General features: G+C 44.3%; 1 protein-coding gene across 4 annotated transcripts in view; it reads right to left on the bottom strand.

Annotated features, from left to right (window-relative positions):
- SLC12A1 (solute carrier family 12 member 1) overlaps nucleotides 1-15,773 on the bottom strand; it is a 79,240-nt gene that overhangs the window by 48,497 nt on the left and 14,970 nt on the right. For 2 of the 4 annotated variants that reach the window (XM_028706050.2, XM_028706049.2), the window contains exons 5-10: nucleotides 10,291-10,386; nucleotides 9,501-9,596; nucleotides 5,432-5,571; nucleotides 4,883-4,993; nucleotides 2,395-2,506; nucleotides 362-489 (exon numbers count right to left, since the gene is read on the bottom strand). In XM_028706050.2, coding sequence (XP_028561883.2) covers nucleotides 362-489; nucleotides 2,395-2,506; nucleotides 4,883-4,993; nucleotides 5,432-5,571; nucleotides 9,501-9,596; nucleotides 10,291-10,386 — 683 coding nt within the window. The remainder of the gene's footprint in view (nucleotides 1-361; nucleotides 490-2,394; nucleotides 2,507-4,882; nucleotides 4,994-5,431; nucleotides 5,572-9,500; nucleotides 9,597-10,290; nucleotides 10,387-15,773) is intronic. The other 2 variants (XM_028706052.2, XM_028706051.2) reach the window with 2 other exon arrangements.

The raw sequence follows: 15,773 nt of genomic DNA, 5'->3' as shown, positions 1-15,773 counted from the left end.
CTGTGGAACGCCCTCCCATCAGATGTCAAGGAAATAAACAACTATCTGACTTTTAGAAGACATCTGAAGACAGCCCTGTTTAGGGAAGTTTTTAATGTTTGATTTTATTTTTAATATTCTGTTGGGAGCCACCCAGAGCTGCTGGGGAAATCCAGCCAGATGGGCAGGGTATAAATAATAAAATTATTATTAGTATTATTACTATGACTGTATCCCTCCTGAAAATAGTAGTGGTGTGGAAACAGCCCTAAATTCTAAAGGTGTTGAGCTCGTTTTGTGAGGAAGCATGCAAGCGGAAGTTCTAGATGTTGAACGTTCTAGATGTTGCAACTCAGCTTGCAGAACATGGGCTTGTGCCTACCTCCAAGTCTCCAGAGATATTGGCTCCAGCAAGAATTCCAGTGGCCGCAGGGAAAAAAATGGCAAACACAGAGAAAAACCCTTCGTCGCCTCTGAAATCTGGCCCGAAGTTTTCTGCAAATATGGAGGCTGCAAAGGCAAAGAGAAAAAGCACTGTGAAGTTTCGAGGCCGTGTCACTGACTGATATTCTATATCTTGCAGAACACCCTTTCGGTCTCCGTCTTGTATATTGGGCAGGAGGGACCTTTGGCCCTCCAGATTGATTGATTGATTGATTTTTTTGTATTTCTATGCCGCTTTTCATTCAAATGAATCTCAAACCAGCTTACAATCAATAAATAACCATAACATAATAAAAACATAATAGCACATCGCGAATACAGCATACATCATATAAAATAATTAACAAATTATCAATAAAACAATTGCAATCTATAAAAAAAACTTAACAAAACAGCAACTAAACAATAAGCTAAACCTCACAATCCTGGCAAGCCATGTGATTAACAAATCAATGCAGCATTTAGAATCTATAAAACAATATTAAAAACATTAACAAAATAGCAATTAAAATATAAGCTAGGGCCTAAGATGTTTAGTTCAGATGTTGCTGAACTAAAACAATGAGCTGATGGTAGTTTGGTAACATTTGGGGGGGGGGGCAAAGTTTCCCCACCCATGTGGTGTAAGAAGTCTAGGCTCCCCTGATTCATTGAGAAGCCACGAATTGTGGTGGTATGTGGCATAGGGGGAGGAACAGCAGACTTCACTCTGTGTGGCTGAGCATGTTTCGGTATGCATCGCCTAGGCAGTGGCGTAGCGTGGGGGGTGCAGGGGAGACCGGCCGCACCAGGCGCAACATCTGGGGGTTAGGGTTAGGGGGTGCAAATCCATGGGTTAGGGGGCGCAAATCCACGGGTTAGGGGGCGCAAATTACTTGCCTTGCCCCGGGTGCTGACAACCCACGCTACGCCACTGCGCCTAGGTAAAGGTAAAGGGACCCCTGACCATTAGGTCCAGTCATGACCGACTCTGGGGTTGCAGCATTCATCTCGCTTTATTGGCTGAGGGAGCTGGTGTACAGCTTCTGGGTCATGTGGCCAGCATGACTAAGCCACTTCTGGCGAACCAGAGCAGCGCACGGAAACGCCGTTTACCTTCCCGCCGGAGCGGTACCTATTTATCTACTTGCACTTTGACGTGCTTTCGAACTGCTAGGTGGGCAGGAGCAGGGACCAAGCAACGGGAGCTCACCCCGTCACAGGGATTCGAACCGCCGACCTTCTGATCAGCAAGTCCTAGGCCCTGTGGTTTAACCCACAGCACCACCTGTGTCCCTATGCATCGCCTAGCTGCATCTAATTTGTGTATGGCTAGGAGGTCACCTAGCTATGGCTCTGCATATGTCCACAAGGAACATGACCACGACCGCCTACCGCATAGATCCTCCTGATTGGATAAGAGTCTGAAAACTTCCTGTGCAGTCATCACGTAATGGAACGGCCCATTTAGTCTGCATCTATAAAATATGACTTTTTCTAAGTGTTACGTTGAGGCTATTATTGTAATGGAAAATTTAATTGCTTTGTTCTCTTTGTAAACTGCACTGAAGATTTTTTTATTTTTTTTTACAATCAAGTGGTGTATATATTTTATGAAATAAAATACATGGATAAATTTGCTGGTGGTGGCTTTGTGCATTGCACAATCTAGAGGCCTAGATGCAATGCAGTAGGCACCAGGTTGTCATCGATGAACACAGAGGCAGGTTAATAAGATGCAAAAGCACAGCTGGCTATGGTTTTCAAATGAGTTACTTGGTGCAAGCTTATGCCCAGTATATAGGTAAAGGTAAAAGACCCCTGGACGGTTAAGTCCAGACAAAGGTGACTTTACCTTTACCCAATATACAGAATACGCCTCACTCAATTGCTTTATGTAAGATGCTAATATAGTCACTCATAGTTGTATGTCAGTACTCAGTACTGTTTGCTGCAGGAGCTCTGCTTATCTGCAAAAAAAGAAACACTTGCCTTGATAATTGAAAAAACCTCTAGCCTTCTTCTCATTGTTGCTTGGAATGACGGTTCCAATGAAGAAATTTACAATAGCAGCAAGAAGGATAAATAGAAGAATAACTTGGGCCTGTAAAGCAAGTTAAGAGATTATTTTTGGTAGAGGACTTGGTCTCAACATTTGCGTTTCATAAGCTACTTCAGAACTTGATGCAGTTGCAAAGTGGCATGGTATTTGTACAGCTTAAAAAAATTGGGAGCCGAAACACTAAAAAGAGAGTTAGTCACATATTTTAAAGTCTCATTAATTTCAGTAGGTACTAAGAATGAGGAAGATTTTCAGCAGCGTGGCACAAAGAGTCTCTCCCATACTCAACACTTTGACTTCCTGGCTGGTAACTGCAAAGGCTGGCACAAGTAATAATAATAATAATAATAATAATTTTTTATTTATACCCCGCCCTCCCCAGCCAAGGCCGGGCTCAGAGCGGCTTACAAGCAATAATAAAAACAAGATGAATGATTACCACTTAAAAACAAAAATAAAACACAACATTAAAATAATGGAACATTAAAATATTAAAATGTAGCCTCCTCGCAGGAGGAGAAGGAAAAGAAAAAAGAAAGAGAGGGAGGGAGGGAGGGAATCAAATTGGCTCCAAGCCAAAGGCCAGGCGGAACAACTCTGTCTTACAGGCCCTGCGGAAAGAAATCCGATCCTGCAGGGCCCTGGTCTCATGAGGCAGAGCGTTCCACCAGGCCGGAGCCAGTGTTGAAAAGGCCCTGGCTCCGGTTGAAGCCAATCTAACTTCCTTAGGGCCTGGGACCACTAGGGTGTTGTTATTTATGGACCTTGAGGCTCTCCGTGGGGCATACCAGGAGAGGCGGTCCCGTAGGTACGAGGGTCCGAGGCCGTGAAGGGCTTTAAAGGTCAAAAGCAGCACCTTAAATCTGACCCTGTACTCCACCGGGAGCCAGTGCAGCTTGAAAAGCACTGGGTGAATACGCTCCCATGGCAGAGACCCCGTGAGGAGCCTCGCTGCGGCATTCTGCACCCGCTGGAGTTTCTGGGACAGCTTCAAGGGCAGCCCTGCGTAGAGCCAATTACAGTAGTCAAGCCTGGAGATGACCGTCGCATGGATCACTGTGGCCAGGTTGGGGCGGGAAAGGTAAGGGACCAACTGCTTGATGCGGCGAAGGTGGAAAAATGTCGCCTTGGCTGTTGCTGTAACTTGTGCCTCCATGGAAAGGAAGTGGGAATCTATGATTTGCATACCCTCCAACATTTCTCCAATGAAAATAGGGACGTCCCATTCCATAATGATAATTTTACTATTTATACCCCATACATCTTACTGGGTTGCCCCCGTCACTCTGGGCAGCTTCCAACATATATAAAAACACAATTTAAAATTATAAAAAAAACCTTTCCTATACAGGATTGCCTTCAGATGGCTTGGAAGTCAAATAATTCCATACCCTCCAACATTCATCCAAAGAAAATAGGGACATCCTACCATTCCTGCCAACATTTCTCCAGTGAAAATAGGAACATCCTAAGGAAAAGTGGGACATTTGGGGATCAAATAAAAAACCAGGGCGGCTTCTCTAAATGAGGGACATCCCTGAAAAATAGGTGTAATGATCTCTGGCAGGAAAGCAAGCCCTGATAAGAAGTAATGACTCAGGCAATTTTATGTATGTTTATTTACAGAAAGACACATCCAGAGCCCAGCTTCTTGCCTGCTGACATTTACATTTGTTGGTCAGTCTGAAGTTTTGCCCCTCCCACAGCAGGAAGGACACCAGACTCCCACCTCTCCCTTCTTGCCCTTTTCTTGCCTTCTGATTTTATCCAGATGCCTAGAACGGGGACTGAAAGGCTCCCCCTCCTCCCCACTTTCACTCAACACAGACTCAGACCTCTGCTTATCTGCTGATTGCCTAGCAACACTCTGGCCGTCTTCCAACTCTCCCTCTCCTTGAGAGCTAATAGAGCCTTCTCCAGAAATGGGCCAGTTCTCATCTGCAGAGTCAGTCCCTCGTTCACTTAGTTCAATCTCTGAGTCTAACTCATCCCCTGTGCTCTGGGGGGCCACATTCTTGACAATATTGGAGGGTCAATGTTTCGGTTTTTGAGCATGCCTTGGAAGTCTAATGGGTTCCATTGAGCATGTTTTTCAATTTTCTCAATTGAATTTGCAGAGAGCCCTTTGAGCCTCGGTTTTTGAATGTTTCGAAAGTCGAACAGTCTTCCAGAACGGATAACGTTTGAGAACCGAGGTATCACTGTGTGTGTGTGCATGTGTGTGTATGTGTGTGCGTGTGCGTGCGTGCATGCGCACGCACATATCTTTGATATTGGACGGGGTATTTGTGCATTTTGTACCTATACCTTAGTAAAAATGGGCCGTCGACACAAGACTCTGCAGCAAAACCACCTTGGCTTCCACAAAATCTGAGCATTCGCCTTCTCTAAACAGTTTTAATATTGAGAATGTTTTACCTTGGCTTCCCATTCCATACCGGCCACAGAAATGCCCAAAAGAATGACTACCGTTATAGCACCAATTATTCGGATGTCGTTGGTTGCATCAACCATGATTGCGTTGCTGTTCTGGGGGGAGGAAAGAGTGAGAAAGAAATGATTAAGGATATAGTTTCTGCAAGATAGTTTCTGGCAGCAACATAAAACAGAAGGAAACGACTAAAGAGGGATTCTGCACATTCCATGGCTAATGAGCCCTGAGTTTCACATTTCTTATGACGGTTGAGCCTCTGTCGTCAAGGTTATTGGCTTGCTAATTAGAACCCTAATTCCCTTTAGTAATTTCGGAACTCTTAACAGCCCTGTAAGAAACATTTCTTTGACCTGGTAGTAGTGGAGGAAAAGCTTATAAATTAGAATTTATGACACATTTAGGGAGTTCTAATTCACGAATAAGGTTGCCGCTTAATACATTTATTAGACCTATGATTGTTATTTATTTTTTAAAAAAAGTTATTAGCCAAGGTTCCCTTGCATAACCGCATGTAAAGTCTTGCGTGCGCACACCTTGAGCAGCTCCACGACGGTTTCTGCAAATCCAACGACGTACATGGCTACTGCCACGGCATTGGCAAAGGCAAAGATTAGACCAATGGAGCCCCCAAACTCAGGTCCTAAACTTCTGGAGATGAGGTAGTAAGCACCACCTGTCAACACAGAAAAGAGTTTCTTTGAGCACATTAACAGAGCTGCCCAAGACATTATTTATCTCCCGCTTGGACTACTGCGATGCGCTCTTTGTGGGGCTACCTTTGAAGGTGACCTAGAAACTACAACTAATCCAGAATGCGGCAGCTAGACTGGTGACTGGGGTCAGCCGCCGAGACCACATAACACCAGTCTTGAAAGACCTACATTGGCTCCCAGTACGTTTCTGAGCACAATTCAAAGTGTTGGTGTTGACCTTTAAAGCCCTAAACGGCCTTGGCCCAGTATACCTGAAGGAGCGTCTCCATCCCCATCGTTCTGCCCGGACGCTGAGGTCCAGCTCCGAGGGCCTTCTGGCGGTTCCCTCATTGCGAGAAGCAAAGCTACAGGGAACCAGGTAGAGGGCCTTCTCAGTAGTGGCGCCCGCCCTGTGGAACGCCCTCCCACCAGATGTCAAAGCGATAAACAACTACCTGACATTCAGAAGACATCTTAAGGCAGCCCTGTTCAGGGAAGTTTTTAATGCCTGACATTTTAGTGTATTTTTGGTCTCTGTGGAAGCCACCCAGAGTGGCTGGGGAAACCCAGCCAGATGGGTGGGGTACAAATAAATTATTATTATTATTATTATTATTATTATTATTATTATTATTATTATTATTATTTGGGGCTCCCCAGTTAGCGCCACATATACAAAGGATCTTCTGCCCAGTTGCAGAGGCTACAACTCCTGTATTGCACACTCTCCACTGTATTCGATTGGAGATTTCAACCTTGGGCATCATCAGCTATGATGTTGCAAAGGATCCTGGGAGTATCTCTCGGGTTACATGCTGCTTTGTTCCCCCTTCCTAAGAGTATTGCTGTCCCATACTAATGCAACTCAAGCTGTTGGGCTAGTTCTACATGTGACACCAAGGGATGGGGAAGCTGTTTTTGGACTCCAGATATTTTTGAACTTCAGTTCCCAGCAGCCCCAAGCAAGATATCCTGTGGTCAAGCATAATGGGAGTGGTAGTCTGACAAGAACTGAAGGGTCTTTGATTCCCCTGCCCTAAACCAACTTATCCAGATTGTAACCTTGTGTGCTTTCTAGAGGGGTTGTATAAACTTGCTGCTTTCTCAGTCTGTCAAACAATATATAGTTCCGAAACTAAGGAACTATATATTTCTTAACTTTATTTCTCTCTCTTTTAATCCATCTTCTATCACTCTTTCTCTCTCTTTTTTCACCTTGTTTCTTCCTTTGCCTCTGGATCTATGTTTTTAATTTTACATAGTGTTTTAGTCTGGACAAAAAAGACCTTTGATAATAATCTTGATATCTTTTTTATTATATATAAAATCTAATAAAATTTATTTTTTTAAAAACAGAACAAAACAACAATATACAGTTCTATTTAGGCAATAGCTAAAGTCCTGAAAAAATATTATTATTATTATTATTATTATTATTATTATTATTAATACCCCGCCCATCTGGGCGGCTCCCAACAGAAATAATAATAATAATAATAATAATAATAATAATAATAATAATAAAGCAATACAACGTCAGACATTAAAAACTTCCCTAAACAGGGCTGCCATCAGATGTCTTCCAAAAGTCAGATAGTTTTTTATTTCCTTGACATCTGATGGGAGGGCTTTCCACAGGGCAGGCGCCACTCCCGAGAAGGCCCTCTGCCTAGTTCAGTGCCTCTGAAGTCTTAAGGTTTGTTTCCAAATGAATGTATTTAGGATTGAGTTGGGGGGACCAGGACTGCAGAAATCAAAGCCTAAACCTCACTCAGCCATGAAGCTCACTTAGTGGCTGTAGGAAAGTTACTATCTCACAGCCTAGCCTAGGAAGATATTTTGCCCTCTGGATATTTTGGACTACAACTCCCATCCTTCTGACCATTGACCATGTTGGCTGAGCCTGATGGAAGTTGTGGTCATGAAAACCTGGAGGGCACCGTGTTGGCTACCCCTGACCTACCCTGTCCCTCAGTGTTGTTGTGAGGGTGAAGTGTTGTGCAGCGGATCACAAGTGTGCTCCCTGGAATTATTTGGACAGGTAAATGTGTAATAATAAGGTTAATAAACCTGTACTGTCCCAAAGGCTTCCCCAACCGCATTGCAATCCAATCAAAATATCCCATGAGAACTAACTTTCTGCAGACAACAGATTTAAACCACCATGCTTCTTGCAAATGTGCAAAAACAAATGCTAAAACTGAAGACAACTTCTCACCTGGTATTGTGGGTGGCCACACCAAAATCCAAGACCGGAAGACATGGAGAAATATGGATCTGGAGCCTGAAAAGCTGCATGCACTACTCTGATGATTAGGCAATAGTAGAAGAACCGGTTTCTAATATTTGCATCCAGCCTAGCCAGTCCTGAGGCTGCATAGGTAAAATGTAAAGGACCCCTGGACAGGTAAGTCCAGTCAAAGGCGACTATGGGGTTGCGGCCCTCATCTTGCTTTCAGGACGAGGTAACCGGCGTTTGTCCACAGACAGCTTTCTGGGTCATGTAGCCAGCAGAACTAAACTGCTTCTGGTGCAACAGGACACTGTGATGGAAGCCAGAGCGCACAGAAATGCCGTTTACCTTCCCTCCGCAATGGTACCTATTTATCTACTTGCACTGCCGTGCTTTCAAACTGCTAGGTTGGCAGGAGCAGGGACCGAGCAGCAGGAGCTCACCCCATTGTGGGGATTCAAACCGCTGACCTTCTGATCGGCAAGTCCTAGGCTCTGTGGTTTAACCCACAGCGCCACCTGCGTCTCTTACCTAGTAAGATAGATCAATCTATTTGGAATGTGCTCCCACCGGAGGCAGTGATGGCCACCAATTTGGGTAGCTTTAAAAGAAGATTAGCCAAATTCCTGAAGTTATCAATGACTATCAATAGTTACTCGCTGCAATGGCTATGTTCTACCTCCACTGTCAGAGGCAGCCATGCTTCTGGGATAAAAGCTTCTGGGAATCACAAGTGGGCAGGGTGCTTTGGCACCCAGGTCCTGCTTGCAGGTTTCCCAGAGGCATTGGGTTGACCACTGTGAGAACAGCATGCTGGACCAGATGTGGTTTTGGCTTGATACAGCAGGATCTTCTTATGTTCCTATCTACCGTATTTTTTATTATAGTCACTCATAGTGTTCAACCAGTGAGGAAACTCCTAGGGAAGAGCTCTTGTCAGATTACTCTTATTAAAGCCAATGATTTGGCCGGAAATGTGGTTGCTCCTCAGGAATAATCACATGTGGTCTGAAACATGGGGAATGTGGAGAATAAAATCCCCATCCATCTTCTCTGAAATGGCACTCCTGGGATTTCCATATGTAAATGTTCTTCATAGGGATTTTCTGCATATGCTTTGTAGAATCACCAAATGATCGATTCAGAAAGAGTCAGGAGACCCAACAAGATAAACCCTTGGTTTGCAGCTTGCAAACCAGGATTATCTCCTAGTGCCAGTCCAATTCATAGGACGCCTCAAGAGCAGGTACTTTGTGGAAAGGCACCTGCTGAATAAATGGCTACTTTAAGTATATGAGGTGGTTCTGCACCTCCTTCGAATAACTTTCTCTGCTACTGAACGGCTACAGAGTTGGGAATGTTGTCCTAATATCAACCTGCCTTTCTATAAGGCAAACATTTTGACTGCTAGTTTCAATAAATATGGCGAAATTACCCTCTCAGCTAATTTGGCTCTCCTAAATATCCTAAATATTGGTCTTTTTCTCTAGGCTAGGCTAACCAATTAACATCAAGTAATAACCCTGCCTCTTCTCATCTAAGCTGTCTCCCATGCTTTAGTTGAGTCTTTGATACTTAGTCATTTTGCTTCCATTTATTTGACTTGAATGGGCCAGCACAGTTATCACTTCTCCAGAGATACCTATATTCTTCATTTGAAACACAGAATTGACTCACCTCCTCTTACCACTCCATTTGTACATATGGCAGACATGGAGATACCTGTTAAGGTTGTAACTACCACACTCAGGCAAATAACTACGACTCCAAGACCTGAAAAAATCCCAGAAAAGATGTTTGACCCTTGGTCATATAATTCATGCTAAATTTTTTATATATATATAAAAGAAACCACCGTTTTCTAGTAAGAAGCCACCATCATTCATGGAGAGGGAAGAGGTCTGACTGGCTCTGTTAAATACCTGGAATTCATGTCATCAAGATAAAGAGTAAGACCCTGGACATTGGTGGAGCGTGCCAGAACTAATCCATGTTCTCAAGAGACTTTGTAAGTTAAGGGAGTAAGAAAAAAGTTAATGAATCCAATGATCTCCACGAAGTTTTCCATCTTTAAGCGATCTGGATTGCCATGTCCACTGAAGAAAACCTGCAATGTTCTGAATACATTTTTTTAAAAAAATGAAAGAGAAAAAGAACGAAAGCATCTCCAGGAAAAGAAGATGATTCGGTTTCTCCATCTGTCTCGGATAGGATCATCTGACCTTTGTGAGCTGAACGTTTTGATTCAGGAAAAAGATTAAGAATCAGTAAATTATAGCGTCTCAATACTGCTGATCATACAACTCACCTTCTGATTCCTTTGAGTCTACTGTCCACTGTGCTGTTCTTTTAGGTTGAGGAACCCTTTGACTTGTCTAATAGTAAGACAATACATGGGGAACTATTTCTGAACACCAAGAATAAGAGGGCTGGGGAGAAACATCCTAAAGATTTTTTTTTTTTTTACCTCCACGGACAAAACCATTAGTTGCTATTGCAGAAGTTGATAAGCCAGTAATAGAGGTGACCATGGTGGCAAGGAGGATAATGATAACTCCAAGACCTGTCAGCAATGAAAAGATGAAAAATGTAACTTATGGCTCGTAACTCACTACAATTGTTATTTAAAGTAGTAGAGAAATCAGACTTTGTCTTTCACTGGTAAAACCGCTTCATCATTACAGCTATATGAATATCTGTTTCCTCTCTCTTCCTCAGTTTAGCTATGTCACGTAAGACTATATAAGCCAGAGTGCTGCATGCTCTAGTTATCTCATGCTTGGACTACTGCAATGTGCTGTATGTGGGGCTACCTTTGAAGGTGACCCAGAAAGTATAACTAATCCAGAATGCGGCAGCTAGACTGGTGACTGGGAGTGGCCGCTGAGACCATATGACACCGGTCCTGAAAGACCTACATTGGCTCCCAGTATGTTTCCGAGCACAATTCAAAGTTTTGTTGCTGACCTTTAAAGCCCTAAACGGCCTTGGTCCTGTATACCTGAAGGAGCATCTCCACCCCCCATCATTCTGCCCAGACACTGAGGTCCAGCACCAAGGGCCTTCTGGCGGTTCCCTCACTGCGAGAAGTGAGGTTACATGGAACCACGCAGATGGCCTTCTCGGTGGTGGTGCTCACCCTGTGGAATGCCCTCTCATCAGATGTCAAGGAAATAGACAACTATCTGACTTTCAGAAAACATCTGAAGGCAGCCCTGTTTAGGAAAGTTTTTAATGTCTGATGTTTTATTGTGTTTTTAAAATTCTGTTGGAAGCCGCCCACAGTGGCTGGTATAAATAAATGATGATGATTATGATTATGATTATGATTATGATTGTTGTTGTTGTTATTGACCTTCATTGGGTCCCAGTATGTTTCTGAGCACAATTCAAAGTGTTAGTGTGACCTTTAAATCCCTAAATGGCCTCAGGGTATAAATAAATTATTATTATTATTATTATTATTATTATTATTATTATTATTATTAGGTTAGGAATCAGATCCTCTTAATGTTCTGTATAGCACTTGGCAAATTTTGGTTAAATAACCATATTGTAATCAATGGGAGCAGCAGTAGGAGACAAAGCATAGGGTCTGTATCCAACTAAATAATTGGGCACATGGAAAAACCTACATGAATGCATTGGAACTTCTCTCTCCCCTCATGTGCCCCCTGCACCACCCCCAGCTCTGTTCTGGGGGGTTGGAGAAACCACCACAGCAAACTTTGGGGTGCTGTGGAGGAGAAGATGGAGGGGAAGTTATGTTGTGCTCATATAAGTTACTCTAAGTGTGCCTTGATTTAGTTGGCTACAAGCCTGAGTACCTGTGTTTGTTCGCATTCATCCCTTGCAGCTAACAAAATTAGGCTTTATTTCATCCAGGTCAAAGACCCAGCCTGGAACCCCCGACTCACATTTGCATACACACACACACACACACACACACACACACACACACACACAGAGGCAGGGAGCCTCAATGGCGCCCCTCTGGAGGCTTCGCCCGGGGCAAAAAACCTGGCTAGTTCCATTATAGCGACAGCTTTGCTTCACTTATCTGCCTGCTCCATCTGTTGTCTCCTCCTCAGTCAACATATTGATTGCAAGCTGCTTGCAGACTTCTCTTGCCTTCATGTTGCTCAGCAACATGTGGTATCTGTTGATCATATTTTAATAACTAATACCGTACAGTGGTACCTCGGGTTATAGACGCTTCAGGTTACAGACTCCGCTAACCCAGAAATAGTACCTCAGGTTAAGAACTTTGCTTCAGGATGAGAACAGAAATCATGTAGCAGCGGTGCGGCGGCAGCAGGAGGCTCCATTAGCTAAAGTGGTACCTCAGGTTAACAACAGTTTCAGGTTAAGAACGGACCTCTGGAACAAATTAAATTCTTAACCCAACGTACCACTGTACTTTTCCATGTGCAAGACACCCCATGTATAAGATGACCCCTATATTTTTTGAACCCAAAATTAAGAAAACAAAACCCTAAAATAGAAGTGAAAAGCTGGATGATCTGCGATGGCGGCAGCAAGTTGTTTATCTTTTTGGGGGGCAATTGCATGAGGAGCATGTAGTGTACCATAGTGCAGAAGCAAAGTGCAGAAGCAGTGGGACACCACACACTCCCCCTCGGCGGCAGCTGTGGCGGCGGAGAAGGAGGCTCCCAGGGAGGATGTTGAGGAAGCGGCAGGGGAATGGAATACCCATTTTGCTCTGGGCCATGCCATCGAGCAAACTGAGATGAGGAAGGGGGTGAGCTGGCTTGGGGAAGGGTGGGAGTTTGAGAGGGGAAGAGGGGGAAAAGGAAAGAAGGGCAAGGAGAGGTAGCTGAGGCAGCTCTCAGCAGCGGCGGTGGCAGCAGCAGAGGCAGCTCCTATGGTCAAGCCGGTGGGGGCTTCAGGAGGCAAGCCAGTTGCCAGCATGCAGCCCGGAGGGGGAGGAGAAAGGGGGGAAGGCAGCAGGAGGGACCGTCTCAGCCTGCCCGAGCCAAAATCCCGGACATATTCAGGGGTCAGCAAACTTTTCCAGCTATGGGCCAGTCCACACTCCCTCAGACCTTGTGGGGGGCCGGACTATATTTTTTGGGGGGAAATGAACCAATTCCTATGCCCCGCAAATAACCCAGAGATGCATTTTAAATAAAAGCACACATTCTACTCCTGTAAAAACACCAGGCAGGCCCCACAAATAACCCAGAGATGTGTTTTAAATAAAAGAACACATTCTACGCATGTAAAAAACGCTGATTCCTGGACCGTCCATGAGCTGGATTCAGAAGGCAATTGGGCCGCATCCAGCCCCCGGGCCTTAGTTAGCCTACCCATAGCTTAAATATTTAAAAAATCCCCCCAGATGCCCATGTTCCATGTACAAGACGACCCCCATTTTTAAACTAATTTTTTAAAGCGAAAAACCTCATCTTATACATGGAAAAATAAAATAATTTTGTGGCACTGGTAGCAGCAATTTCTCCACAGTGCAGTAGCCTGCTTCAGAATGGGACAAACCATTTTAAAGTCCCGAGCAAAGCAATGCAATAAATGAGCCACATCTGGATCATACCATTTATTATCTCCCTATGTGCAGGAGGGAGCAAGATTGTGGCTCCTCCCACCCAGCACATCCCTCCAGGAACCTGCCCCCATCATTCAAGAAGGACACTGACAAACTGGAACATTTCCAGTGGAGGGCAACCAAAATGGTCAAAGGCCTGGAAACGATGCCTTATGAGGAACGGCTAAGGGAGCTGGGCATGTTTAGCCTGGAGAAGAGGAGGTTAAGGGGTGATATGATAGCCATGTTCAAATATATAAAAGGATGTCATATAGAGGAGGGAGAAAGGTTGTTTTCTGCTGCTCCAGAGAAGCGGACACAGAGCAATGGATCCAAACTACAAGAAAGAAGATTCCACCTAAACATTAGGAAGAACTTCCTGACAGTAAGAGCTGTTCGACAGTGGAATTTGCTGCCAAGGAGTGTGGTGGAGTCTCCTTCTTTGGAGGTCTTTAAGCAGAGGCTTGACAACCATATGTCAGGAGTGCTCTGATGGTGTTTCCTGCTTGGCAGGGGGTTGGACTCGATGGCCCTTGAGGTCTATTCCAACTCTATGATTCCTAGACATCCATACCTAGACATTATGTTTGAATAGGCGCACACAATCCAATGCATGCAAAACCAAATTACATCAACAACAACCACCCCACAATCTGGGAACTGACCAAGTGATTTGGGCTTATGTACACAGTGGATTTAGATGTGTACAAAAGATTCAAATGTTATAACCACACATAGGTGCCTGGGAGCATATCACCGGTATTTGGTGATGAGGCAGCACAGGGACAAGATTGGGGAGCATATCACCCAAATTCTGAATACTAGCAAATTATACTTTTGGAATTAAATGTGGGGCGGCGGAAGCAGAGCCATTGTGATAGCTCTTGTTACAAAGTAACGCCAAGCTCTGATTAAAGTTTAGATTAAAAACCCCAGTTGTAAGGGCATTAAATAACATTAAAATGAATGGCTCTTGCCCGTGGCTATTTTCATACCTCGGAACAAAGTAATGCTTCTTGATAATGGCAATAAGTTACTAAACTACCCTTAAAAAAGGAACTAATTTTGCATGAAACCCCTGAGCAAAGTCTTGGCAATGTTAAGATGTGGAGTTTTCATGGCAAGGCATATACTTATATGTGCTTCCAGCTGCAAGGCCTCATTTGGTATGCATCATAAAACCGGCAAGCACCCTTTTGTCAGGCACAGTGCCAGGTGCAAACATGTAATGCTGTGGAGATGAAGAAAACTTCCCGTCTCCCCTTCATTTATTCCAGCACGTTTCCTGCCAAGCCATTCTCCTCTAAATAGCAAAAGTTCTTTCGCTGTGTGAACCTGTACATGCCTGCTTAGAAACAAGTTCCACTGAGTTCAGTGAGACTTCCTCTCGGGTAAGTATGAAATCAGCCCTGAGTGCTCACTGGAAGGACACATCCTGAAGCTGAGGCTCCAATACATTAGCCACCTCACGAGAAGAGAAGACTCCCTGGAAAAGACTCTGAAGATTGAGGGCACAAGGAGATTGAGGGCACTAGTTCAAAAAGGTTGGCGACCCTTTCCATAGTGAAACAAACCCCTAGGAACCTCTTCCTCCTCATTCATTCATTTATTTATTGACAGTGGTACCTCGGGTTAAGTACTTAATTCGCTCCGGAGGTCCGTACTTAACCTGAAACTGTTCTTCACCTGAAGCACTACTTTAGCTAATGGGGCCTCCTCCTGCTGCTGCGCCGCCGGAGCACAATTTCTGTTCCCATCCTGAAGCAAAGTTCTTAACCTGAAGCACTATTTCTGGATTAGCGGAGTCTGTAACCTGAAGCGTATGTAACCTGAAGCGTCTGTAACCCGAGGTACCACTGTATTAACAAGATGTATATACCAATTATGTATGGAAGAGCTGGACCATAAAGAAGATTGATCACTGAAGAATTGATGCTTTTGAATGTTGGTGCTGGAGGAGACTCTTGAGAGTCCCATGGACTACAAGAAGATCAAACCTACACATTCTTAAGGAAATCAGCCCTGAGTGCTCACTGGAAGGACAGATCCTGAAGCTGAGGCTCCAATACTTTGGCCACCTCATGAGAAGAAGACTCCCTGGAAAAGACCCTGATATTGGGAAAGATGGAGGGCCCAAGGAGAAGGGGACGGCAGAGGACGAGATGGTTGGACAGTGTTCTCGAAGCTACTAACATGAGTTTGACCAAGCTGCGGGAGGCAGTGGAAGACAGGAGTGCCTGGCATGCTCTGGTCCGTGGGGTCACGAAGAGTTGGATACGACTAAACAACAACAAAGCATGCACAGGATTAAACCTTAAGGTTTCAAAGCCTAATTGCAGGGGTCCCCCCCCCCATATAGCTCAAATACACATACAGAAATCCTTATT

This window comes from Podarcis muralis, chromosome 14 (assembly GCF_964188315.1).
Source record: "Podarcis muralis chromosome 14, rPodMur119.hap1.1, whole genome shotgun sequence".
In the NCBI taxonomy this organism is placed as follows: domain Eukaryota; kingdom Metazoa; phylum Chordata; class Lepidosauria; order Squamata; family Lacertidae; genus Podarcis; species Podarcis muralis.
Note: the sequence above shows the minus strand (reverse complement) of the source record. Positions and strands in the feature narration are given on the sequence as shown.